This window comes from Octopus sinensis, linkage group LG5, assembly GCF_006345805.1.
Source record: "Octopus sinensis linkage group LG5, ASM634580v1, whole genome shotgun sequence".
Lineage (NCBI taxonomy): Eukaryota > Metazoa > Mollusca > Cephalopoda > Octopoda > Octopodidae > Octopus > Octopus sinensis.
In genome coordinates, this window is record NC_043001.1 from 41835286 (window position 1) to 41862136 (window position 26851).

Consider the following 26851-nt stretch of genomic DNA (forward strand, 5'->3'; position numbering starts at 1 on the left):
AAGCAGTGTCCTCACATAGCTGCAGTCCAATGACTGAAAGAAGTAACAGACTAAGTTCCATTAAAAAGATTTATGTACAAAAGTTAAAGACGTCTGAAGTTGATAAATTTTATAAAAGCAAGATGTCAGTTTATACATGGTGACTTTAAAATAATCCTATCAAAAATTAAACATTCAAGTGAGATGTGATCCTCCAAACTACCTAGGAGGGCAATAACTCTGGAAATGGACTCAAGCAGTCACAACCTGTTCAACATAAAATGATGAAAATTATATACACACACACACATCAATATATAGGGAAACAATATAATTGTTACATTTATAATTTTACAAAGGTTTATATATACAAGTGTAGCCATACCCATGGACTGAAATGAAGAGAGAGCTTGATTTATTTCAGTTTCTTTAGGCATTATTTTCAAAGTTACTCTCTTTCCAAGAAGGCATTAACCTTTTTGTTACTATATTTGAACTAAAATACACCTTTGTGTTAAGTTTTTCTTATTTAATATAATTATAATGTTTGGCATGCAAGAAACGGTTAAATGCAAGTAAAATTAGGGGAATGCATAAAGTTACTCAAATTTTGTTTATATCACCATATAAAATGAGTTATAAACTAGTATTATGTTATGTAGCATACTAAATTATATTTATTATTATTTTTACAGTAAAAATACCCTAATCGCATTCAGTTTGTTCCCTTTTTTCCTTTGTTTATATTTTGTAAAACAATAAGTTTCCAAAGTTATGGGGAACACTTGAATTAGAAAAAAACAAGAAAATAATCAATGAGTATGAATGGGACAGATTTTGGAAGATAAATATTTTTATAAGTTTTCTTCATTCTTCATTTGAAAATCATTGCTTTCAATGTAGCTGTTCATCACTATTGGAAATAACCTAGTGTTAAGTTTGCCATGTGTTATGCTTGTGGCATTCAAACACCATTCAAACTCAGAGTTTCTATTACTAAATCTGAAGCTCATATACTTCCATCTATTTTTCAAAAAGAGTACAATATAAGAAGATTAACGTCATTTCCCAGCAAAAACAGGGTTTAGCCTTGCAGGGCACCAAAAATCTTATCTCATAGCACTTTCACACATGCAGCACACGTCTGCTCTTCAGTTTCAGTGATCTTCCCCTCCTCCTCATTAGCACACCAATTATTTCCCGAAACTTCTCCATGTGGCTCTCAATTTCACCACCACTGTCGAGTCTAATCCAGCTTCTTTATTCAGTATATCTTCTAGTAACTAAATGTTGGCACAACTTCCATCTTCATGCCATTTCCTAGATCCATTTCAACATTCCCATCATCTGCAATTTCCTCCATACACACTTTATACTAATGTGTAGCTGCCATGTCAGTTAATAACCTTCTCAAATTCACTACATTTCTGATGAACCAGCCAAGCACATATTGTACATTGAATGGAGTTTTTTCTACACCTTTCCTGCACTCTATCACTTCCCTGGTCTGTCCACCTTACTATTTGCCTTTACCTTGTTTTTTCAATATTCACCTCAGTACTTTTTGCAGTTATACATTCCTTCAGAGGTTAGTGTACTCAACTGGATGTGTAGTGTAAGTGTACATGTGTGACAGAGTACTAGTGTGCTGAGAGAAAAGTTAGGCATAAGTGGATTTAGATGGAATGTGCAAGAGAGCAGACTGTGCTAGTTTGGCCATGTAACATGGATGGATGTTGATAGCTCCATAAAAAAGAGCTGATCACTCAAAGTGGATGGAACTCGTGGCAGAGGGAGATCCAAGGAAGACACGGGACAAAGTACTGAAGGATAACCTCAAGACACTGATCCTTATGGAGATGACAAAGGACCAACATATCTAGTGACTTGCTGTACTCAAGAAGATCTGTCCTCCACAGCAGAAGTGTTAATGCTGCTCTTACTGATGAAGGGGATTAGCCTGCAAGAGCCCTGTGCCAGTTCCACATAAAAGCACTCAGAACATGCTGTAAAGTGTTTGGTGTTAGAAAGGCCATCCAGCTATTGAAACCAAGGCAGAACAGAGAACTGGAGCAGCTCTCCTGTTTGCCAACTCTGGTCAAACCATCCAACCCATGCCAGGATTCTCATTCAAACCATGCATACTTCCTGCAATAAATACCAAATAATTTGTATACAGCAACTCCAGGGTAAATCCTCCAGTATGCCTTATATCAGTACGTCTATCTCAAACACAAGTAGAGCAAATCTATACTGACTATGAGGACCAGAGAGATGAAATGTTCAGGATTGCAAAACAGTGTATCAAAGAAAATTGAGATATTGTGGGAGAGCAGAGTGTGTGGATGAATAATGGTTCACTTGCACATAATGATGATGAAAAGAAAAGTGTGCATATGCTACTATAATATGAAAGGCTATTAAATGTTGAGAAAGCATGGGAGAAAGAATCTTCATGTAAACCTGATAGAGAGATGAGCCATTATAGTTGAGAGTAATATAAAACAAAGATATGAAGAGAGAGCATGTGGGTTCTTTTGCAACATACAACTACAGATAGTTACAAGCATTATGGTAAGAAGTTAAGGAATAAAGTGAGTTGAATAAGCACTCTCAAGTTATATGTTACAAACACACCTTATAGCACCCTAATGCATATATCAAATTCATACCTTGTGATGGTTTCTTCCTTAAAGTCATACAGCGTATACGAGCCTCAAGTGCTTTCAAATCATCTCCATCTTCTTCCAAAGCTGAACTGTCAGTATCTTTGCCACTAAAGCAGACAGAAAGAGAGAGAATTTAATTTAACCAAAAGAAAATGAAAATTTCAGCAGTAAAAATTTAGATGTAAAATGAACGAATGAATTCTGCTCTTTTATATGAGCTTCAGATTTAGTAACAAACAACTCTGAATGAATTTTGAATGCTACAAATAAAAAATGCATCAAGTATAATACATGGTTGATTCAATTTCCAATAGTGCAGTCAATGTTGGATAACAGTACTGACAACAATGATTTGCAGAAAGAGAATGGAGAGTGAAAAACTTTAAAAATATTTTTCTCCCAAAATTTTCAAAAGAAATCAGGCCTAATCAGTCACACTCATGACTCATTATCAGTGACTGTTCATTTTCATGTATTCCAATTTGTGTTCATATAATATCAGTGGAGACAAACTGTTGTGCAAAATGCAAATAAAAGGAAAACCATGTTAATAAACTTTGACATGCTAATTTTAATTTCTTGAAATGATTTCTCTTTGTTTTTGAGAATCACTAATAATTGCTAAGTTTTATTTTCTTTCTCCAACAAAGAGCAACATTTCAATACTCATTACACTCTTTTACTTGTTTCAGTCATTTGACTGCGGCCATGCTGGAGCACCGCCTTTAGTTGAGCAAATCGACCCCGGGACTTATTCTTTGTAAGCCCAGTACTTATTCTATCGGTCTCTTTTGCCAAACCGCTAAGTGATGGGGACGTAAACACACCAGCACCGGTTGCCACACAATGCTAGGGGGACAAACACACACACATATATATATATATATATATATATACATATATACGACGGGCTTCTTTCAGTTTCCGTCTACCAAATCCACTCACAAGGCTTTGGTTGGCCCGAGGCTATAGTAGAAGACACTTGCCCAAGATGCCACGCAGTGGGACTGAACCCGGAACCATGTGGTTGGTAAGCAAGCTACTTACCACACAGCCACTCCTGCGCCTATAAAGAATAAAGAATCTTTTTGTGCAAAATTGCATTACTCACAAACTTCTTTTCCCCAATTTATGCCATTTGCTCAGTTATGTCCACAATTGACTTTTGCCAGTAAAGATCACACTTTCTTTCCCCTAAGCATGTAAATTAACATTGAAAAATTAATTATGAATTTCTTTCCTTTTCTTTGAGAGTTGCTAACATCTGTAACTAATTATTATAATTATGGAATTAAAAAAAAACAAACAATTTTTAAAATATAACACAAAAATGATTCTCCCAAAATAGACAAGTTTCAAGATGTAATTTCAAAACAAAATCTCTTGTCAAATACATTTCAAAGAAATCAGAAGAAATTCTCATCATATAAGTAAACATTTTACCTGTTATATTTAAGAGAATACATGGTTTTTGGTCGGGCACCTGTACTATGATTGCTTGTTGCTTGTCCTTGTTCAAGGTTGAGATAGTCAAGTCTCTGTGCTGGAGAATTTTGCCATCCACTCTGATCGGGATCACCGCCCACAGAACCTGATGAACCCATAAGCATGCCTGATTGAGGTAAATCAAGCCGTCCAGCAGAAGAAGCTGAGTGACTGCTGATGGTGTTTGTAGTGGAGACTGCAGCTGCCGTAACAGTTGTTGTACTGCTGTCGTCTTCTTTTACATGCTGTTGACTTGATGATGATGATGATGTTGATGAGTGTTGAGTTGAAGATGATTTACTACTGGTAGTGTTGGGATCACTGCAAGAACCAAATTTGGTGCGTTTAGCTCCAGCCTCAGTACTTCCAGTTGTTGATGATGACTGATGGCTACCAGATTTATTGGATAAATAAGTTGACAAACTGGGGGCTTTATACATTTGATGAACTTCTTTGTCAAGTAATTTGTCAATAATCTGCAAGTCAAATCAAAAAAAAAAATTGTTAATCTTTACTATTATTATTCAAAACTTTAAATATAGAGAAAACTAATTATAAATTAACCTATACCTAGTTTACACAGTGAATTGATAATTATCACACCTTTGCTTAGAGGGTATGTAAAACACATGTGAAATTTTTGATTCTCAAAAACATTCCCTATCTCTCTCTTTCGGAGAGGTACAAGCACCTACACGCACATATACACACATGGCAGTAACTTCCACCTACCGAATTCAATCACAAAGCTTCGGTCGGCTCAAGGCTATAGTGGAAGACACCTACCCAAAGTGCCACGCAGTGGGACTGAACCCGAAACCATGTAGCTAGGAAGCAAGCTCCCTAACCACACAGCCATGCTTGCGCCTTTCCTATTAGTCTTTAAATATAAAATATAATAATATAAAATTCAAACACAATTGTAGCTGGGTAGCTCATTTGTAGAGGATGTAAAACCATGAAATACTTTAATCTTGATATTAGGTACCCACCAAAACATTCTGAAAGTGCTGTTATGGTAATGTATTATCATTCCAAAAGTTTTAAATACACATATGTGTACACACACACACACAAACTTCAATATTTTGATTTTCTAATGGCACAAAAATCTTACCTTACTCAACTTCGCCTGGTCATCCTTGTAATGAACAAGCATTGTAATAGCTAAATCTCCACGCTGTCTACGAGTCCCTTCACATAGAAGAGGATGTTCTGCTTCTGAAACATTGGCTTTCAAACCTATGTACAAAATTAAAAAGTGGTCAAAAAGGAGTCATAGTGAATTGATTTAAGCTCCTATTCACTTCTTCCTAGAGTTAAAACTTCTTTTTAGTTCTGGTATATTTTATCAGAACTTATTGCTCTATAAGAGGTGAATGAAAGATTAAATCAAATAAGACTAGATTTGAATAAAGAAATAGGAATTTGAATTACATATCATAAAGCATTTTCTTTATACTGTGAACCATATGAATAACCTTTGCAAATTAGCATTGTAGAAATTTTTTGATAAAAATAAAAATTTATAATGTAAAGTCATGCTGCATTCAATAGTTAAAAATGCATGTTTAAAAAAAAGAATAAAAGTTATTTTGCAGTAATTTTTATGTAGAACAAAAAAATTTTTTGACAGGACAAGAGATAAAGGATTTGTGATTTTACAAAATTGTTATCTGAATAATATTTAGATGATAATAGCATTAATTTGAAATGAAATCTAGCAAAACAAAATTTTTCTATTAGGCAAAACATACCAAGAGCAGCAACAGCAGCCTCAAATCCAAGTTTTTCATATGATGGTAATTTTGTTAGTACTTGACTTTGTGACCTGTTAGGTGATTTGCCATTGTTACCACAAGCTGGACTTGCTGTTGAAAAGAGAAAGAAAAACAATAAAATGCACTATGTCTTTTGGAAGAATCAGTATTGACTGGATACGTTACTGCATTATCTTTTGTTAATTCAAAAATATTTTGTAGAGTACAAACATCAAGCTGTGTAAAGAGCTTACCTGGCATACAGAAGAGGTCAAATATAAAACTAGCCAAAGTGAGAGGCAGGAGGGCTTCACCTCGTGATTGTAATTTGCCATCCCGAAGTTGCTCTGCTTTTTCCCTCAAAATATTCAGTTCTGATTGACCCAGTGGGATCTTCTTCAATAAAGTCAATAATTCAGACTCCTGGTAGGCTAATTTTACCTGAAATACATAAATATCTCATTTTCATTATTGTTGCTGTTTTCTATAGTGATCATATTATTTTCACTACCTTACTTCAATATGCACTGTGTTCTCATAGCAAATCTTAGATTAATGGCTATTTGTAAGGAATACTAAGTGTTTATTTTGTTAGCAATCGTTTTGAAAGAAGATAATTTATTTTCAGGAATAGTGTATTCCAGACAACATTATTTGATTTGTTCTTTTAGAAGATAATAGGCTGTGGTCTGAGGAAGATTTGAGTATCATTTCTGGTAGACTGAGTGACCCATTACAAATTCCCTTGTTGATTTGATTGAATATAAATAATTTTTGTAAGTGATTTGAGATAAATACAGTTTTGTTAAAAATGCATGCAGAGAAAAGAATGATTGCAGTTCTTTTTGCATCATGTTTAAAATTTGTTTTTTTAAAAATTATGCTATAAGAATAAAATGGATATAGTTCAATAACTATATGTACAAGAGATATTCCACCTACTCCTTTCAACAAATTGTTGAAAGATTACTTCTGCACACTTTTCTTTAATGGCGAATTAAAAAAAAAAACTGTGGGATTAAGCCTGTTAATGCTTAGTTTGAATTCTCTAATAGTTCCAGAGATTTAATTGTGAGGATTATCTAATGGAAGATTCCCTAAATTTTATGAGACCAGAGACACAGAAGGGCGTTGAAAGTATATGGAAGGCCAGATTGAAAATAATCTTGTATTTTATTGTTCATCATCATCATCGTCCACTTTCCATGCTAGCATGGGTTCGACGAATGACTGAGGGCTGGCGAACTAGATGGCTGCACCAGGCTTCAATCTTGATCTGGCAGAGTTGGATGCCCTTCCTAACGCCAACCACTCTGAGAGTGTAGTGGGTGCTTTTACGTGCTGGTCAGACGGTATTGGCAACGACCTCACTCGAATCTTTTACTCATGCCACCGGCACAGGTGCCAGTAAGGCGATGCAGGTAACGATTACGCTCGAATGGTGTCTTTACATGCCACCAGCATGGAGGCCAGATGGCCGCTCTGGCAAAGATCATGCTCGGATGGTGCTCTTAATACCCTACTAGCACGGGTCTCGAGTGCCAGTAAAGTGACACTGGTAATGATCACGCTCGAATGGGGCCTTTTAAGTTTGAAGGTTGTGCTTCACTTCATCCCAGGTCTTCCTGGGTCTACCTCTTCCATGGGTTCCCTCATCCATTCTCACCACATGACCATACCAGCGCAGTCGTCTCTCTTGTACACCACATCTGATGCTTCTTAGGTCCAACATTTTTTTCAAGGTACTTACACTCTGTTGAGTATGCACACTGACATTGCACATCCATCGGATCATACTGGCTTCATTCCTTGTGAGCTTACGCATGTCCTCAGCAGTCACAGCCCATGTTTCACTGCCATGTAGCAGTGTTCATTAAAATTTATATTTTATAGTGTTAACTGGGGGAGATCAAATCATCCCTTAGTCAGTCTCCCAGTTAACAATTAACTCAGTTTGTGACTTTTGCACTTGAAATTGGTACATGTTGTATCAACCTAGAACAATTCATTGCATAAACAGAAAAAGTTGAAGATTAGAGAAAAAAAAGCAAAAAAAACCTCAGCAACAACAAAAATGTAGCATGAATATCATACCTCCAAAACTTTGTTAGATGCAGGAGGCCGAGGCATTTCTAAGCCAAACATAGCAATGTTGAAGGCTAATGGATAACAGTCAGGGTCTTCAGAGAGCACATTACACAAGAATGCAGCTTTTGCAAGAGTTTGACTAGCTAACAGACTAACACTATTTTGCAGCTTCTTCTTCTTTCCTGAAAGAGAAGGACAAACAAATTAGCTTATGAAAAAAGGAAAAAGCCACAATATCTCAATTTAGAATTAAACAACATAGGTATTAATTACCTTTAGGAGCTGATATTGTGTTAGCCTCAGCTAAGAAATCTGGAGGATTTGCAAGAATTTCTTCAGCTAATTTTTGTGCTAATTTACATGCTTCTTTATTATGTCCATGTGTATGTAATGCTTCAGCACGTGCAAACCAAATCTGCAATAATGACAGTTTGAAGCACTCGCAATCAGATTTGAATTTAGTTTATATATTTCAGAATTATACTCAAGAAATACAAAATTTAGTTTATAAGTGATTAGAAAGAAAGAAGAGAGAGAGAGTGAGAGAGAGAAATGAAGTTTTGTACCATTTATATAATTCATATATTTTAACTACACAAATTTCTTAACCCTTTAGTATTTAAACCGGCCATATCCGGCCAAAATATTTAATCTGTTTTATGTTCAAACTGCCAAATCCAGGCTCTCACACCGGCCCTACAATGTTATACTACGTTAAGTAATTACACCATCAAGATCTTGAAGATATGAGATAATGCATGATTAATTCAAATTAATGGGAATCAATAAGCATTATGTTTGATAGAATAATCTGAACACTAAAGGGTTAAACTGCATCTTAACCCCTTTAGCATTCAGATTACTCTATCAAATGTAATGCCTATTTGTTCACTTTTTAAAATTAATTGTGCATTGTGCCATAACTTCAAGATTTCAATGATGTGACTGTTTCTTTTTAGAATGACAATGTAGTGTAGGTGTGTGAGGGTACATCTTGCTGTTTAGAATGCTGAGGGTTAAAACATGTTGAATTCAATGTCATCATCATCATCATGTAACGTCCGTTTTCCATGCTAGAATGGGTTGGACAGTTCGACCAGGGTCTGGGAAACCAGGAGGCTGTACCAGGCACCAGTCTGATCTGGCAGTATTTCTACAGCTGGATGCCCTTCCTAACACCAACCACTCCGTGAGTGTAGTGGGTGCTTTTTACGTGCCACTGGCACAGGTGCCAGGGGAGGCTGGTAGTAGCCACGATCGGTTGGTGCTTTTTACATGCCACCGGCATGGAAGCCAGTCAAGGTGGCGCTGGCATCGGCCACGTTCAGATGATGTTTTTTACGTACCACCGGCACAGGTATCACAACTACAATTTCCATTTGATTTTTTATTTTCATGTTGATGTACTTGACTCAATAGGTCTCTTCAAGCACAGCAGGTCACCCTATGATCAAAGGTAAGCACAGCAGGCCGTTCTGTGATCCAAGGTACTTTGGATGGACTGGGGCTGCTATGTGAAACTGGTGCAGGAAACAGCCATGAACTCACATTATTCGTCAGGTCTTTGCAGTCACAGTATATCTCCAGAGATCTCGGTCTTTTGTCATTGCCTCTGTGAGGCGCAACGTCCAAAGGTCATGCTTGACCACCTCATCCCATGTCTTCCTGGGTCTACCTCTACCCCGGATTCCTTCAACAGTTTAGGAGTGGCACTTCTTCACACATCTCTCCTCATCCATATGTAGTACATAACAATACCAGCGCAAACGTCCCTCTTGCACTCCACATCTGATGCTTCTTATGTCCAGCATTTCTCTCAGGGCACTTACACTATGTCATGTGTGCACACTGACATTACACATCCAACGGATCATGCTAGCTTCATTTCTTTCAAGCCTATGCATGTCCTTTGCAGTCATAGTCCATGTTTCACTACTGTGAAGCATGCCAGTTCGCACACATGCGTCGTACATTCTACCTTTCGCTCTGAGCGAGAGACCCTTTATCACCGGTAGGGGTAAAAGTTTTCTAAACTTTGCCCAGGCTATTCGTATTCTAGTGGTGACACTCTTTGACCATGCACCTCCATTACTAACTTGGTCACCTAGGTAGCGGAAACTATCAACTATTTCTAGTTTCTCCCCTTGGAGTGTAATGGAATCTGTTTTCTGAGTATCAATGGTGTCTATTGCCCCTGTGCATCTACCACACACGAAAGCTATCTTCTCAATTAATTTTCCTTTGATGTTGCTGTACCTCTTATGCGTCCATAGCTTACACTGGGTACATCTTATGGAGTTTCTATCTACACTTTTTCTACAGATCAAGCAGCGCCACCTACCTAAGGGGGTGTGTGATGAGTTCGCCTTCCAACTTACTATAACTTTGGTCTTTGCTACATTTACTCTAAGGCCTTTTGATTCTAAACCTAGCTTCCACACCTGAAATTTCTTTTCTAGTTCTAGTGGCGATTCTGCTATGAGAGCTAGGTCACCAGCATAGAGGAGCTCCCAGGGGCAACCCGTCTTGAATTCTCCAGTTATTGTCTGGAGGACTATGATGAATAAAAGGGGACTGTGGGCTGAACCTTGGTGGACCCCTACTTCTACCCAGAATTCTTCACTATACTCGTTGCCAATCCTAACCTTACTAATGGCCTCTGTAATAAGGCCTGTACAGCCCTTATTAGCCATTCGTCTATCTCCAGTTTCTGCATTGCCCACCAGATAAGGGATTGGGGGACCCTGTCAAAAGCTTTCTCCAAGTCCACAAGAGCTAAGTAGAGAGGTTTATCTTTAGCTAGGTATTTCTCCTGCAGTTGTTGAACCAGGAATATGGCATCAGTAGTGCTTCTACCTGGAACAAAACCAAACTGCATCTCATCTAAGCAGACTCTCTCCCTAATGAGATGGACTATGACCCTCTCTGTGACCTTCATCACCTGATCCAGCAGTTTAATACCCCTGTAGTTATTTCTATCTAGAGCATCACCTTTACCCTTGTAGCAGTTAACTATGGTACTGCTACACCAATCATTGCGTATGACTCCATTATGAACTACCTGGTTTACAATAGGTGACTAGGCCATAGCCCACACCACCAGATGCTTTAAGCAACTCAGCAGTAATTCTGGATGGGCCGGGGGCTTTTCCTGGCTTCATACTCTTAATTGCTTTATCTACTAGGGAGTTGTCTATTGGGATAGCTGGTCCCTCTACTGGGTCAACATTTGGCAGGCTCTCCTCCTTCCATTCATTCTCCACATTCAGCAGTCTCTCATAATGGCTTCTCCAAGCCTCTTTCTTTTCAGAAACATTAAAAGCAAGTGCACCATCATCCATGTAGATGCATTTCTCTCCTGTGACATCACAATTTTCTCTCACACACTGTCTAGCAATCCGAAATATCTCAGTTCTTTGGTCCTCACGTTGCTGGACATTGGCAACCAATAAAAAGTTACAAACTAAAATTTATTTTTATATACAAAGAATAAAGATAGGAGTTCAAGCTCATTTAAAAATATTAACTAATTTTAGAATGAAGTTATACGAAAAATTAATTTTTTAACTGAATGATACTTACATCTTGTTTGCTGTAGCTAGTCTTCAGACCAAAGAAGTAATTTGGTTCCTCAGTTTTGTCTTTTTTCTTTTTCTCAGACTCTGATGATTTAACCAACACTTTAGTATCATAAAAATACAACTGGTATTCATCACTTGATGGCTGGGACTCTGCAGACAGACTGGGCTCTAAGCGCGGTGATTCTCCTCCTTGCTCAGAATGTGCAGAAGTCTTAGCTCCATTTTGGCAGCCAGATGTCCCTGGAAGTGAGGCATCTGAGTCACCATTTGTATCTGACACAACCACAGAAAATTTTACAGAGTCAACTAAGTTCTTGTCTTTATAGTTTTGACAGTTACCCCTATACTCAGAGTTATCGATACTCTCTTGGTGTGTGACTTTGTTCTTTCCATTGCTGCTACTCGAGTTCCTAGTTGTTTCAGTGTCTGATTTATCTGGTTCACAAAATCCCTCAGAACCAGAACTCAGAACAGAATCCATGTTGCCAACATCAAAAGACATCAAACCAGGGCCTGGAATGCTTTTGAAAAAGTAATGAGGTTCCCTGAGGTCTGTGCCAGTTGTTGGGTCAAAATTCATTGCTGGATGGGTGCAGCGTGTTGAAGAATCTGAACTGATGAGATCTTGTGAACAAACTGCAACAGTCTGTACTCGAGATAATTTTTTAGTCTCTGTTTCTTGGATGCGACTAATGTGATACTGAGTGCCAAGACCCTCTGAGTATGTTATACCTGTAACAAGACAAAAACAGCAACATTAAACAATCAACATTACACATTACAATAATTAACACATTATCTACTGAACTAAACAATAACAAAACACACATTTTTAGTGACATATTTTTGTGTGTACAGTATCACCCATTTCTATGAGGGGAATGCAAAAATTATCCGCACTTTCGCCATAACATATCTTTATTGTCATCACACTGCTTTCTACGCATGCATGCTTATAGTTGGTAATACTGTGTGATCAAAGTTTGTGCCTGATTACACCATTTTTTTCCCTGGCTTTACAGTGTAAGCATGGCTATTCCACTTGCAATGTGCACCGAAGAAGAACTAAGAGCAGTGATCTGATTTCTCTGGTCAGAAGATGTGTCAAGTGCTGAGATTCATTGGAGGCTTTTAACACTATATAGGGACAGTGCACTACTGTGTAGAAGTGTGTATGAGTGGATTGAGAAATTTAAAAGTGGCTGGACAAGTGTGACATATGAAGAGAGAGCAGGATGCCCATCAACCTCCACCACTGACGAGAAGATTCAGCAAGCTTGAGAGATAGTAATGGTGAACCAGCGAGTTATCAACGAGGTAGCTTGTTCTCTGCAGATTAATCATGGTTCTGCCTTTCAAATCAGCCATGATGACCTCGGTTTCTATAAAGTCTGTGCAAGATGGATGCCATGGGAACTTACTGCAGAGCACAAGTGCAAATGTTTTGAGATCTGCTGTTTACTTGATCACTATAACAATGGAGGTAAGGAATTTTTGAAAAGAATAGTCACAGGAGATGAAACGTGGATCCATCATTATTAGGCAGAGTATGAAGTGGAAACATCTTGGTTCACCAGCAATGAAGAAATTCAAGACTCAGTCTTCTGCAGGAAAGGTGACGCTCTTTTTTGGGACTCAAAAGGGCCTATACTAGAAGACTACCTTGGAAAGGGGTGTATGACCAACAGTGCTTTTCTGGCCAACAAACCGAAGCCAGCAATTTGTACCAAACAACGAAGCCTCTTGTCAAAGAAGGTTTTGTTGATGCATGACAATGCACGTCCACACACGGCTGCCCAGACTGTTTAAACCATTGGGTTTTGAGGTGCTGGAACACTCTGCCTACAGCCTAGATCTTGCCCCTTTTGACTATAATATTTTTGGAGTGATCAAAGATGGTTTACAAGGTCATTGATTTCCTACAGATGAAAATGTGAAGGAAGCGGTGTGTAAATGGTTGCATGGCTAACTGAAAACCTTCTTCTTTGAGGTAATACATAAGCTTGTGGAGTGCTGGACCAGGTGCATTGAAAAGGAAGGTGACTATATAGAAAAATGACGTACTTGTTTATCCCCTGCTTTTGTGTAAATACATTGAAAAAACAAGAATGTGTATAATTTTTTACTATCTCTCGTATGTAGATATGCCAAACAGGCTTATGCAGCAAAAATATGTTATGATTATGGTGTAGAATAAATTTTTGTAAACAGAATGAGGAGTATTAGCATTGTAATAGAAATATAACAACCAGAATTGTATAATACTAATTGTGAACAACACGAGGCACTACTGTTATGAAACTGAATGTTTAGTTATTTCCACTAGACCACCAACAGCAAGAAACTTTAATATAAATGTACATCATCATCATTGTTTTCATATTCACTTAAATGGGTTGGACAGAGTTTACTGAAGTAGACTTTCTACAACTGGATATTGTCCCTGTTGTCAACCTTCACACGTTTCTAAGCAGTGTAATAATTTCCCCCATGGCCAGACATGTTTTCACAGTATATTGGCAAGGAATGACATTGCTTATATGATTGTGACATTACAACTTTCATTATTTAAAAATATCACGATGCTAACACAAAGAGACACATACACACACACACACACACATATATATATATATATAATATATATATACACACACATACACACAACAGGCTTCTTTCAGTTTCCATTTACCAAATCCACTTACAACGCTTTGGTTTCCTAGGGGACTATCGTAGAAGATACTTGCCCATGGAACCAAGTGGTAGGACTGAACTCAAAATAGTGTATTTGGGAAGCAAACTTTTCAAACCACACAGCCATGCCTGCAGCTAGTCATGCCAGTTAATTAAAAAATATATATACAATTATTTAAAAAAATTAAGTACCTATCATATCTACCATAATTTTAAAATCCTGTTTTTTAAGCTTGTTAGCATGAATTGGACACATTTTACATTATAAGAAATATGTGTAATGCTGAAATAAGATAAATTAGTTTTAGCCACATCATGTATATGATGCTTCTTAACTGAAATATTTTAATGGATCCAGCCTATTATGAGACATACAATTTAGATGAAACTAACACAAAACAAAAAAACTTCACAATACAAACATAATAATAATCCTTTCTATGATAGGTTCAAGGCCTGAAATTTTGGGGAGGGGACAGGTCAATTACATTGATCCCAGTGCATAACTGATGCTTAATTTATTGACCCCGAAAGGATGAAAGGCAAAAATTGACCATGACAGAATCTGAACTCAGAACATAGCGGCAGATGAAATACTGCTAAGCATTTCACCCAGCATGCTAACGATTCTGCCAGCTTGCCACCATACATACAATAATTGCAATAATCCTTTCTACTAAAGGTACAAGGCTTGAAATTTGGGGAGGAGGGGACTTGTTGATTACATAAACGTCAGTGTTTCACTGGTACTTATTCTATCGATCCTGCAAGGATGAAAGGCAAAATCAACCTTGACGGAATTTGAACTCAGAATGCAGCAATGGGTGAAATACCGCTAAGCATTTCGTCCAGTGTGCTAGCGATTCTGGTAGCTCGCTGCCTTAATAATAATGAGAAGAATAAGAAGCTACTAGATAAAAAAAAATAAAAATAAACTTTGGAATACTTATAACTGGACATAAGAGAATTCTATGGATGTGCTAAATAGACATTCCTAATTCATCATCATCATTTAACATCCATTGTCCATGCTGGCATGGGTTCAACAGTTTGACCAAGGCTGGTAAGCTAAGGGGCAACACCAGATTCCAGTCTAATTTGGTATGGTTTCTATGACTGGATGCCCTTCATAATGCCATCCACTACGAATTTATTCATAGAACAATAAATTCAAGCAGAGAAACAACTTTAATTTGCTGGAATATAATATATATTAATTTTAAACATCAAATGAATTTTTTAAAGGAAGAAATTATTATAAAAAACCTACCAGGAATATTGTATTCTTCCCAGTCCAATGAACAAGCCTCAACTGCTGGTTTAAACCCACAGAAATTTTCAATATCAGTCTTCTTCAGGCTAACTGGTATGCCAAAGCTTGAACCACGAATTTTTTTGACTTTGTCAATTGTGGATATATGCCAATCTCGGAATTTAGTGCATAGATCGTCTCGTTGGATAGGTGACAGTTTTGGATTTAGAGCAGCCAGTCGCCATAGTGTGACAATTTCATCACAGAAACTGGCTGCTGCATGTTGGGAAGCATTTGCACTACTGTTGCTGTTGCAGCGATTCACATGGTTACTGTTACCACTGTGAGAACTGGACATTTTGGTTGCAAACCACCAAACTAAAATCTAGAAAAAGAAAATTAAGATAAATCTTTAAAAAGAAACTGGTTAAAAAATTCAGCATTAATAAAAGCTGTAATTATTTGAAGATGATATTGCTAAGGGATCACTCTGTCTTTTTATCTATTTTTTGTCTTTATTTACTTGTTTCAGTCATTAGACAGCAGCCATGCAGGGGCACTGACTTAGAGAATTTCTTAGTCAAATGAAATAACCTCGTTATTTATTTTTTTAAAGCCTGGTACTTATTGGTCTCTTTGGTGAACCACTAAGTTATAAGGACGTAAACACACTAGCACCAATGGCCAAGCAGTGGTACAGGACAAACAGAAAAAAGCACACACACACACACACACACACACACACACATGACAGGCTTTCTTCTGTTTCCATCAACTAAATCCACTAATGAGGCTTTGGTTGGCCTGAGGCTATAGTACACTTGCCCAAGATGTTATGCAGTAGGACTGAACCTTGAATCATGTGGTTGGGAGGCAAGCTTCTTACCACACAGCCATGCCTGGGCCTATGTATTTCAATTTTTTAAAATAATCAAGAATTTAGAGGGATTTAGTAAAACAAATAACTTTGTTATTTTCCTTACATTACATTTTGATAGAATGTTTTAGTTGTGAACACTTTAAAATGAGTATCATCATCATCATCATTTAACGTCCGCTTTCCATGCTAGCATGGGTTGGACGGTTCAACTGGGGTCTGGGGAGCCCGAAGGCTGCACCAGGCCAGTCAGATCTGGCAGTGTTTCTACAGCTGGATGCCCTTCCTAACGCCAACCACTCCGAGAGTGTAGTGGGTGATTTTATGTGCCACCGACACAGGTGCCAGACGAGGCTGGCGAACGGCCACGCTCGGATGGTGTTTTTTATGTGCCACCGACACAGGTGCCAGACGAGGCTGGCAGACGGCCACGCTCGGATGGTGCTTTTATGTGCCACCGACACAGGTGCCAGATGAGGCTGGCAAACGGCCACGATCGGATGGTGTTTGTTATGTGCCCACAGCATGGAGGCCAGTCGATGCGGTACTGGCTACGGCCACGTTCGGATGGTTTTCTTGTGTGCCACTGGCACTGGTACCACAAGGATACAAATTCCATTGATGTTCATCTATTTTGATTTGATTTTCACTTGCCTCAGCAGGTCTTCACAAGTGTCACAAGAAGGAAGGTATGCACAGGTGGACTGACTACGTCCCAGGTAGGGGCCACGGGTTATGGCCTGACTAGTCTTGCCGGGTCTTCTCACGTACAGCATACTTCCATAGGTCTCGGTCTCTAGTCATTTCCTTGGTGATACCTAAAGTTCGAAGGTCGTGCTTCACCACCTCGTCCCAGGTTTTCCTGGGTCTACCTCTTCTACAGGTTCCCTCAACTGCTAGGGTGTAGCACTTTTGCAAACAACTATCTTCAGCCATTCTCGTCACATGACCATACCAGCGCAGCCGTCTCTCTTGCACACCACAACTGACGCTTCTTAGGTTCAACTTTTCTCTCAAGGTACTTACACTCTGACGATTATGAACACTGACATTACACATCCATCGGAGCATACTGGCTTCATTTCTTGCGAGCTTACGCATATCCTCAGCAGTCACGGCCCATGTTTCACTACCATGTAGCATGGCTGTACGTACACATGCATCATACAGTCTGCCTTTTACTCTGAGCGAGAGGCCTTTTGTCACCAGCAGGGGTAAGAGCTCTCTAAACTTTGCCCAGGCTATTCTTACTCTAGCAGTTACACTTTCAGCACACCCACCCCCGCTACTGACTTGGTCTCCTAGGTAGCGGAAGCTATCAACTACTTCTAGTTTGTCTCCCTGGAACGTGGTAGAAGTTGGTCTCTGCACATTTCCAGTGTTTATTGCTCCTGAGCATCTGCCACAGACAAAAACTATTTTCCTAGTTAGCCTTCCTTTGACATTGCTGCACCTCTTATGTGTTCATAGCTTACACTTGGTGCACCTTATAGAGTTTCTACCTACACCTTTTTTACAGATCGAGCAGGGCCATCTACCTGAAGTCGTTTGTGATTGGTCCACCTTCCTACTTATTAGGACTTTGGTTTTGGCTAGGTTGATTCTAAGGCCCTTCGATTCTAATCCTTGTTTCCACACCTGAAACTTCTCCTCCAGTTCTGATAGTGACTCAGCAATTAGAGCAAGGTCATCAGCATAGAGGAGCTCCCAGGGGCATCCTGTCTTGAATTCCTCCGTTATTGCCTGGAAGACTATGATAAATAGGAGGGGACTGAGGACTGAACCTTGGTGGACCCCAACCTCTACCCGGAATTCTTCACTGTACTCGTTGCCAACCCTCACCTTACTAGCAGCGTCTCTGTACATGGCTCGCACAGCTCTCACTAACCATTCATCTATCCCTAGTTTCCTCATTGACCACCAGATAAGGGATCGGGGGACCCTGTCAAAGGCTTTCTCCAAGTCAACAAAAGCCAGGTACAAGGGCTTATCTTTGGCTAGGTATTTCTCCTGCAGCTGTCTTACCAGGAATATAGCATCAGTAGTACTTTTGCCTGGCACGAACCCAAACTGCATATCATCTAAGCTAACTCTCTCTCTAATTAATTGGGCTATAACCCTCTCCGTAACCTTCATTACCTGATCCAGCAGCTTGATACCCCTGTAGTTATTTGTATTTTGCATTTTTGAACCAGATGGTTTCAGGTAGGTTGATATTAAAAAGGCTAAGGTAAAATGAATAAAATGACACTTTCATCCACTTTTAATCTTTAATTTTCAAAACAGTAGAAAAAAATGTACATGAGACTAAATCATATGAGTAATCAAGAGGATTTGGCATCACAGACACAAAACAAATAAATAAAAAAAGTAAAAAATAAAAACCTTTCCTTAACTTACCTGTTCACATTGTAGAACTTCATCTGTGAGTATCTCAAGAAGTGGGACGGCGTTATTGTCACTGCGACGGAACATCTCGCGTACTATGGAAAGTAAATTCCACATACCTTCTGGTTCTCGACCACGTAGTGGTCTCAATAAGCTCTGCCATTCTGCAGCAGCTGGTGGTGCTGATGAAGACAAATAGTTCACATCACTGAAATATAAATAAAAAAAAAAAAAAGAATATTAACCGTTTTTCAACCCCAAATTCAACACAAAAATTTTGCTAAATGCAAATTTCACATCTTATAAATACTATGAAAGTGAAGCTAAGAGATAATAGGTGCAGACACAGCTGCATGGTTAAGAAATTCACTTCCCAACTACATGGTTTCAAGCTCATTCCAACAGTGTGACACCATGGGCATGTGTCTTCTCATATAAACCTAGCCAACCAAAGCCTTGTGAATGGATTTGTAGACAGAAACTGAAAGACTCCCAATGTATATATGTATGTGTATGGGTGTTTGTATCTTGACATTATCCGATGGTTGTAAACAAGTGTCACTGTTGCATTGTTTGCTTTGCCAATCACTTTTCAAAGTGTACTCAATGCTTTTTTTCATGGCACCAGTGCTAATGAGGTTGCCTTATAATTCAGAAGATTAAAGGGCTTCCACAAATGAGAAAGAAATTAGGAGATCGGGTCTTTAGGTTAGGTGCTAAGGAGTTAAAGTATAACAAAAGGAACAAGATATATTGTTGTGAGAGGATGGTATTGGAAAAACTAACAGGGTCAGTGTTAGGGAAGAGAGTAACAGAAAAGAAGGAAAAAGAGTAGTGTTTGTGTGTGAGAGAAAGTAAGGAGGACAGTGAGGTGGGTTGAGTAGGAGGAGATTTGAGGCTACCTCACATCATATACTGGTACCTCACATTATATACTGGTAGAAGAAATTGGTATTGAAAGAGATAAAGGTGATGGCATGAAGGAGCAAGGGTATACTCCCAAGGTAACCGGTCAAGAAGGTGAGTAAAAGAATCAGGAAGGGTCGGTAAATGTTGCAAAAGTGTATGGAAAGAGAGTGAGTGATGAATAAGAAATAGGGGTAGTGGTGGTTGATGGTAAGAACAAAGGATGTCAATAGGAAGTGGCTAAGAGGAGAGGGAGTGATGACTGGCAGTATAATATTCATCATTTAATGTCCACTTTTCCATGCTTGCATGGATCAGAAGTTTACAGAAGTAGATTTTCTACAGCCAGATGACCTTTCTGTCACCAATCCTTAGCTGTTTTCAAGCAAGACATGTTTTTTGCAGAATAGTCGAAATGAATGACACTCATTTATAGCAATCACATGATATCAAAACAATCAGACTCAAACATATACACACTCACACATACATATATGAAGGGCTTCTTTCAGCTTCAGTCTACCAAATCTACTCACAAAGCTTTAGTTGGCCCAGAACTGAATCCCAAACCATATAGTTAAGACGTTTACTTCTTAACCACAAAGCCACAACTGCACTTGTGAGACAAATACAAAAAGTGGTGGAAACGAAAATGATGACTATAAAACTACAGAAAAGCGATAATATTGGTTTATAAATAGAATTATAAATAAAGCATGAAGTTGGTTAATTTTTTGCATGGTAACTGAATTTATAACACATTTGGTGGAAACAGAAAATGGATTTCATTTCTCAATATATTTCTTCGTTTTTCTATACTTGTTTTTAATACATACAATTCTAGCCTATATTTATGCATGTGCTTACAACTATTATTCTATATTTGAAGAATATTACAAGCACTTACTTACCTAAAGACCATTGGTGTGGGGAGACAATGTTTCACAAGTGTTTTTTTGATGTTTTCATGCAGTGTATCAGGATCCAAGCACCAAGATGTCTGTTCACTAGCAGATGGACCAGCAGTTGGATCTGTTGAAATAATACATAGGTTACAAAGATTAAAACAAATTAATCATAAACTAGCTTTAATATATCAGTTTTAATAATATGTGAATCTCAAGTCCTAGCATTTATTTAACCTTGATCAGAGTTTTGTCTCTTTTTACTTGTTACAAAATAGATCTATTTACCTATCTACTGACAATTTATCTTCAGCTATTTCCCCATACTGCCAGTAAAAACTGTGTCCACACACCCTTAAACTTGATTATAAATAAGGAGAATTTCATTTAGTAAAAAGAGAAAAAATGACATGGTGCAACCCTTGCACAACTTCCAGGTTGCTGATATTAATGCAGCTCGAATGGTTTTGTAAAAATATGAGAAAAGTCAAAGATTTCTTTTTATCAATATTTAAAATACAAAGAAAAATCTCACCAGGAGCACCATAAACAGTGTTCATAGCAGTTTCTTGAGATGAGAGAAGTTCATCTAAGAGTTTTTGTGCTGTAGGAAGAATCTGAAAGGAAACAAAGCATTCAATAAAAATGTTAGGTTGGGGCTAAAAACAAGATAGTGACTTAAAGCATTTTTAAATAGTGACTTAAAGCATTTGGCGTTAGGAAGGGCATCCAGCCGTAGAAACAGATCTGACTGGGCCTGATGAAGCCTTCCAGCTTCACAGACCCCAGTTGAACCGTCCAACCCATGCTAGCATGGAGAACGGACGCTAAATGATGATGATGATGATGATGATGAAATTAATACAAGTAATGAAGACAAAAATTATTAGCTTTAACAAATTATTCTTGTCAAGAAAGGTAAGAGAAACAACTCTTAAATCCAATTAAAATTGGGCATGCAGTAGGGAGTGAATATTTGGCTAATTCACGATTCACTTCCCGGTGCATGTCCAATTTTTAGTTGTCTTTAAACTGGCAAAAACTCTGAAGACAATTTAGTTTTCTAAGACCTCCTCAGTGATGTATAAGTTTTACTTATAATTCTAGACACCCAAGAGACTATATAAATTTTTATTGAAGAATGTTCAATTATAAAACAAGGTAAAATTTTATAGAAGTCCTTCTGTTTGGAGAACTCCATGAAAAGTTGTGGTTAGGGTAACAAAACAAAGATATAAACTTTTTTTTGTGATTTCGATAAGAGAGATAAATACTAATTTAATCAATTTAAAATCCCATAGTGTATGTAAATATATAGTATTTAGCAGCTTAGCATTGGTTTTTTTAATATGCTGAATCCAAAAATAGTATTAATTTTGCAATCTGACTTTCCAATATGGGAGCCAAAATACACAATTTTTCCAAGAAATCAGTAGCTGCTACCAAGAATGTCATGTGATATGTCTTTATAAATGTTTTTGAGATTATAGAACACAAATTTGATGTAGAATAAACAGTTTAATAACAAATAATTAAGTAATTTAATTTTACAAAAGAAAAAAACATTTTTCGAGTTCCATAATTCATCATCATCATTTAATGTCCGTTGTCTATGCTGGCATGGTTTGGACAGTTTGACTAGGGCTGGCAAGCTGGAAGCCCTTCCTAATGCCAACCACTCCAAGAGTGTAACGGGCACTTTTACATGCCACCAGTATCTGCCACACAATACAATGAACCTCATACCAAGTTATTCAATGCATGATTTTTCAAAATATCTGAGTTGGCTGTTTGTTATCTATCCACTGCAGTGTTGGTGATTTTCTTCTCCAGTCCCTCCACCATTACCTACTACTGGCAGTTATTCCATTCTTTAATGATGCCAGGCACTCCCCACCCACCTGCCAGGTTTGGTGAGTTTGGTATATTGCCTGAATGCCCCAGACACTTGACGTTCAATCAGATCAGCTGACTCAGATTTAACTTGGAAAGAAGATGTTAATTTGAGTTGCTTAGCATCTTGACAACTCAACTTGTAGCTGATAAATCCCACACTGCATTCTGAGTCAAGATTGTGAATGGGAGCTCTCTCTAGTTTAGCTAAATCCATGTTTGTTAGAGAATGGGGAGACTGATGATGTTTCCAAAACCTAACAGAACTTCCTTCTGGTTCTGGAAACCTTCTGCTAACTTTGGAAGAAACCTTGACAGTACTTTTAAAAACCTCTGGCTTCAACTTGATTGCAATATCTTCATTATAGCTGGTTTCCTAGAAACTGCCTGAAGATATGAAACTGAGTGCAGGATTATGTACATTTTAGCAGTTGGTTTGGATCCACAGTGGAAAGGTCATCATAAAGTTGTTTGAAAGCAGGTACAAGTTTTGAGTAGGTTGTGTTTGTTGAAGTGGTGAGTGAGAGGAATGGTTCAACAAGGTGCAATCCAATCAGTGCTCCTGTGCAATAAAAGACTTTGAGGAACTCCAGATCTATGAAACATCAAACAATATGAGCCAGTTGGTTTGTAACATGCTCATATTTTGCCAAATACGATGCCACATAATCCAGGTGGAACAAAGTTATTCCACATGTCAAAATGAAACGGTTAAAGCGTTCATTCTTCAGGGCAACAAATTTATTAACCCTTGGTTGAGTGAGAATGTCGAATTCACTGGCTTTGTTCCAGGACTTGTGATCAAAATGATGATTGATTAATCTTGTTATGCAATCAAGAGCCTGTTCAGTGACACTGGATGAGCTTGATGTTGCATTCACAAGAAAACTCAAATAAATTTTGTCTTGTCCAATTGTGTTCTCAATGTCACTCCACAGTTTAGTTATTAAACTGAACATAACTGAAGGGTGCACATTGCAAAACAGATGTTCAGGTATGTGTTCTGTGCTGAGATTTCCTGCTATAATCTCTTCAACCCCAACATTGTGTGATGTTTGATCTGAGATAATAAAATCAATTTTTTCAAATAGTGTTTCAACTAGAATATTACTTGCTGCTTCTAGCAGCAAAAGTACAGTCACTTTCAAATCAGCCAGGTTATTTTTTGTTTCTGATGCTACAAGCAGAATTGGCAGAGGTCTGTAATGACCATTAATAGTCAACCCCAGGACGGAGAAAGATCTAGCTCCCTGTTTTTTTAGATCCATCACTAGAATAAGTAATGACTAACTTTTTATCAGAAGAGATCATCTCTTTTACGATTTCATCCAGTGCCAAGAGTTCAATATTTTTACCAGCCTCCCAAATGTTTCGGGGTGCAGGTAAAGTGTCTAGATCCATAAAATCTGCCTGATCATGTGCCTTCCAAATTCTACTGAACAGTTTATTACCCACTATTATCAAAGCCACTTCCGCTTGTTTTTGAGACATATGGTTTACAATGTTAGTTTTGAGGTGCTATTTGGACCCAACCACAACTTTTGAGGGGGTTCAGATAAAAAAGTAGGGTTAACATTCCCACCTACTTAGGCAAGAAGTATAAAACTATATAGACATGTAAATTTATGGTAAAGAAACAATGGAAGACATTTTATAAAATTCTGAAACATTCTTCCCTTTCGTTTTTTTTTAAAGATACTTAAAAAATTTCATCAAGTTTCTTACTAGCATATATAAGTTTACAGAAACTGGTCTAAATTGCATACTGTCTTAATTTTAACTTGTCAAGAACGATGCAGAAAAATGAAAAAAAAACGTTCCAGATAAATATAAAAAACAGTTGCAACACTCAGACACAATAGAAACAAAACAGTTGTGATTAGATAATTCAATGATAATTGAGAAATAAAGACTGACTTAACAGCCCAATTCTGAATGACAATTTTTTCAGAGTATACATGAAAAATGTATATATAAATATAAAAATTACCTGCTGTGGCAGCTCGCTAATCAAATACTGAGCAAATTTCTGCAATTGGTCTCTACGCAATCTTGAAAGTGATTCAGACACAGGAGCCCGCAAACAAACTGAATGAGACTGGAAAAAAGATGTGGAAAATCTCCTTTACAACACCCTAATCCAGTTAACAATGTGATAATTTAAGCAAATTGCTTTTGTCAAGGAAAGTCAATGTTTTAGTAATATATAAAAACTTTTGTTCACAGGATACTGAGAGACAAACCAGAAAGATCTGTAAATGGTATAGATATAAAACCTGTGTATCATTATAGAACAAGTGCAAGGTGGCGAGTTGGCAGAATCGTTAGCATGCTGGATAGACTTTGCCTTTCATCTTTTTGGGGTTGATAAATTAAGCACCAGTTGAGTAGTAGGGTTGATGTAATCAACTTAACCACTGCCCCCAAATTTCAGGCCTTGTACTTATAGTAGAAAAAATTATAGAACAGATGCATGCAAGTTCAAGCTGATAGGCTCTCACATAACAGAAGACTTTGGGAGGTGAAATATACTTAACTGAAGTCAAGTTTTCATATGGCATAAATAAATGTTTGTATGAAAAGTGATGCAAAGAATTATATCATATAGAACTATCGTTCCTTTGCTTCCTTTTACAGTACACTTTTGAGCAAGTAAAAATACTATTGTGCACTTGGTGCAATAAAGTAAAAAAAACAAAGGAATTTAAAAGATATGTATATATTTCATCCCAAACTACAGAACTACTATTAAGTACAAATTTCTTTATGGACTAAATGAGGCATACCTATCAGTGAGAAACATGAACTTGATGATATGTGTTAAGGAGAGAGGACATACTTATGACACACAAATGTGCTGTGGTAAACTATTTAGGAACTACAGGAGTAGAGGAAAGCTAGGCATTTGTTAGAGTTTGATTTCATTGTACATGACATATTTAAGTGAACAATGTCAAATAGTAGATAAAATGTAGAGGAATAGAGTACAAGATAACACAGTAAATGATAAAAGACAAATTCAGAAGGAATTAAATAAAGAAGATATCAAGTAAGCTCTTTTTTCATAGAAGTTTAAACATTAAGCTTAACTGGAAGAGAAGCAAAGAAGGGATTGCAAACGAAGGCATGGAATATTATTGAGGCTGTGAGTATGGCCATTAGAGGAAGTGTGTCTTATGTGATACTGACAATCTGCCCTCACTGACAAAGAGTATAAGTGAGAGGCATAAATGAGAGTGTAAAGAAGACAAGAGAACTAAAAATGAAGTTAACAACAAAGATGAAGTAGGAGTCAGAATAGATTGTGAGACCTATTGAGGAAATGCACAGAAACTAAAAAACAAAGCCTTGACCTACAGATCATTGTCAAGATATTCAGGATGGATGATTGGATGAACTTTTTTATAATGATGACGATTTTTAGTGAAAAATTAATTCAACTGCTATAGAACAAATTTGCAATTTGGAAGAGTTGGCTTGAATTAAAAGGTTTGAAATAGCCATGGTGATATTAAATAGCAGAAACCATCAACAAGCTGCAAAAATGTATGGCTGGCAATAAAGAGTTCTATCTGTTCAAAAAGGTAGACTATATGATAAGTTGTTAGAATGCCCAGTGGTATTTGTTCTGACTCCCTACACGGGTTCAAATCCCACTGAGATCAGTTCCACCTTTCATCCTTTCAGGGATCAATAGAAAAGTACCAATTAAGACAGCGGACTGGCAGAATTGTTAGCATTGGATGAGATAACTTGTGGAATCTGTTCTAGTACTGAATTCAAATCCTACCTTGTCACTGTAAAATGGTTGACACTTCTGTCAGAAGCTGTGAAAGACATACAACATCAACAATTTTAAAAAGTAACGGAAACCTGGATTCTTTGGTTTGATTAGAGGATCAAATGTCACCACAAGAGATTTAGATATATAAATTGTACAAAATAAATGTAGTAGAACTGAATGTCTAAAGATGAATGGGTTGGTGGCCATGCATTGAGAACTTTAAGGGATAGGTCAAGCACAACGAGTTGATAAATAAATAAATGTAATGCAAGAGAGAAAGGTATATGGGTAATGAAGATAAATGAAGTATAGGCAATGAACATAAATGAAGTATAGTGAAATGGTAGTGAAAAGCAGAGTAAAATTTGACTAAAGAAAACTTGGAGGAAACAGATTAGAACTAAGAAGTGCAAGTATTGCAGATAAGTTAACAATGAATAGTGATACATAGAAAACAGTATTATAGGTAAAATCTACTTATCCCAGGATAAGAAATGGTAATGAAAATGAGAATACACCATCACCACCTGTTCAAAAGACAAAATAACTGTAACTAGTAAATAAGGTGAATGACTTAGACTATCTCTTTA

The 26851-nt window shown here is 37.5% G+C and overlaps 1 protein-coding gene across 3 annotated transcripts in view; it reads right to left on the reverse strand.

The window, feature by feature from the left end:
• Positions 1 to 26851, reverse strand: part of LOC115211937 (zinc finger SWIM domain-containing protein 8) — an 82662-nt gene that overhangs the window by 15329 nt on the left and 40482 nt on the right. For all 3 annotated transcript variants that reach the window (XM_029780690.2, XM_029780691.2, XM_036503346.1), the window contains 13 exons: positions 24468 to 24575; positions 21120 to 21201; positions 20591 to 20711; positions 18786 to 18981; positions 15527 to 15893; positions 11564 to 12294; positions 8255 to 8396; positions 7988 to 8163; positions 6148 to 6334; positions 5891 to 6004; positions 5251 to 5375; positions 4092 to 4609; positions 2652 to 2755 (listed from right to left, as the gene is read on the reverse strand). In XM_029780690.2, the coding sequence (XP_029636550.1) occupies positions 2652 to 2755; positions 4092 to 4609; positions 5251 to 5375; positions 5891 to 6004; positions 6148 to 6334; positions 7988 to 8163; positions 8255 to 8396; positions 11564 to 12294; positions 15527 to 15893; positions 18786 to 18981; positions 20591 to 20711; positions 21120 to 21201; positions 24468 to 24575 (2971 nt within the window). The remainder of the gene's footprint in view (positions 1 to 2651; positions 2756 to 4091; positions 4610 to 5250; positions 5376 to 5890; positions 6005 to 6147; positions 6335 to 7987; positions 8164 to 8254; positions 8397 to 11563; positions 12295 to 15526; positions 15894 to 18785; positions 18982 to 20590; positions 20712 to 21119; positions 21202 to 24467; positions 24576 to 26851) is intronic.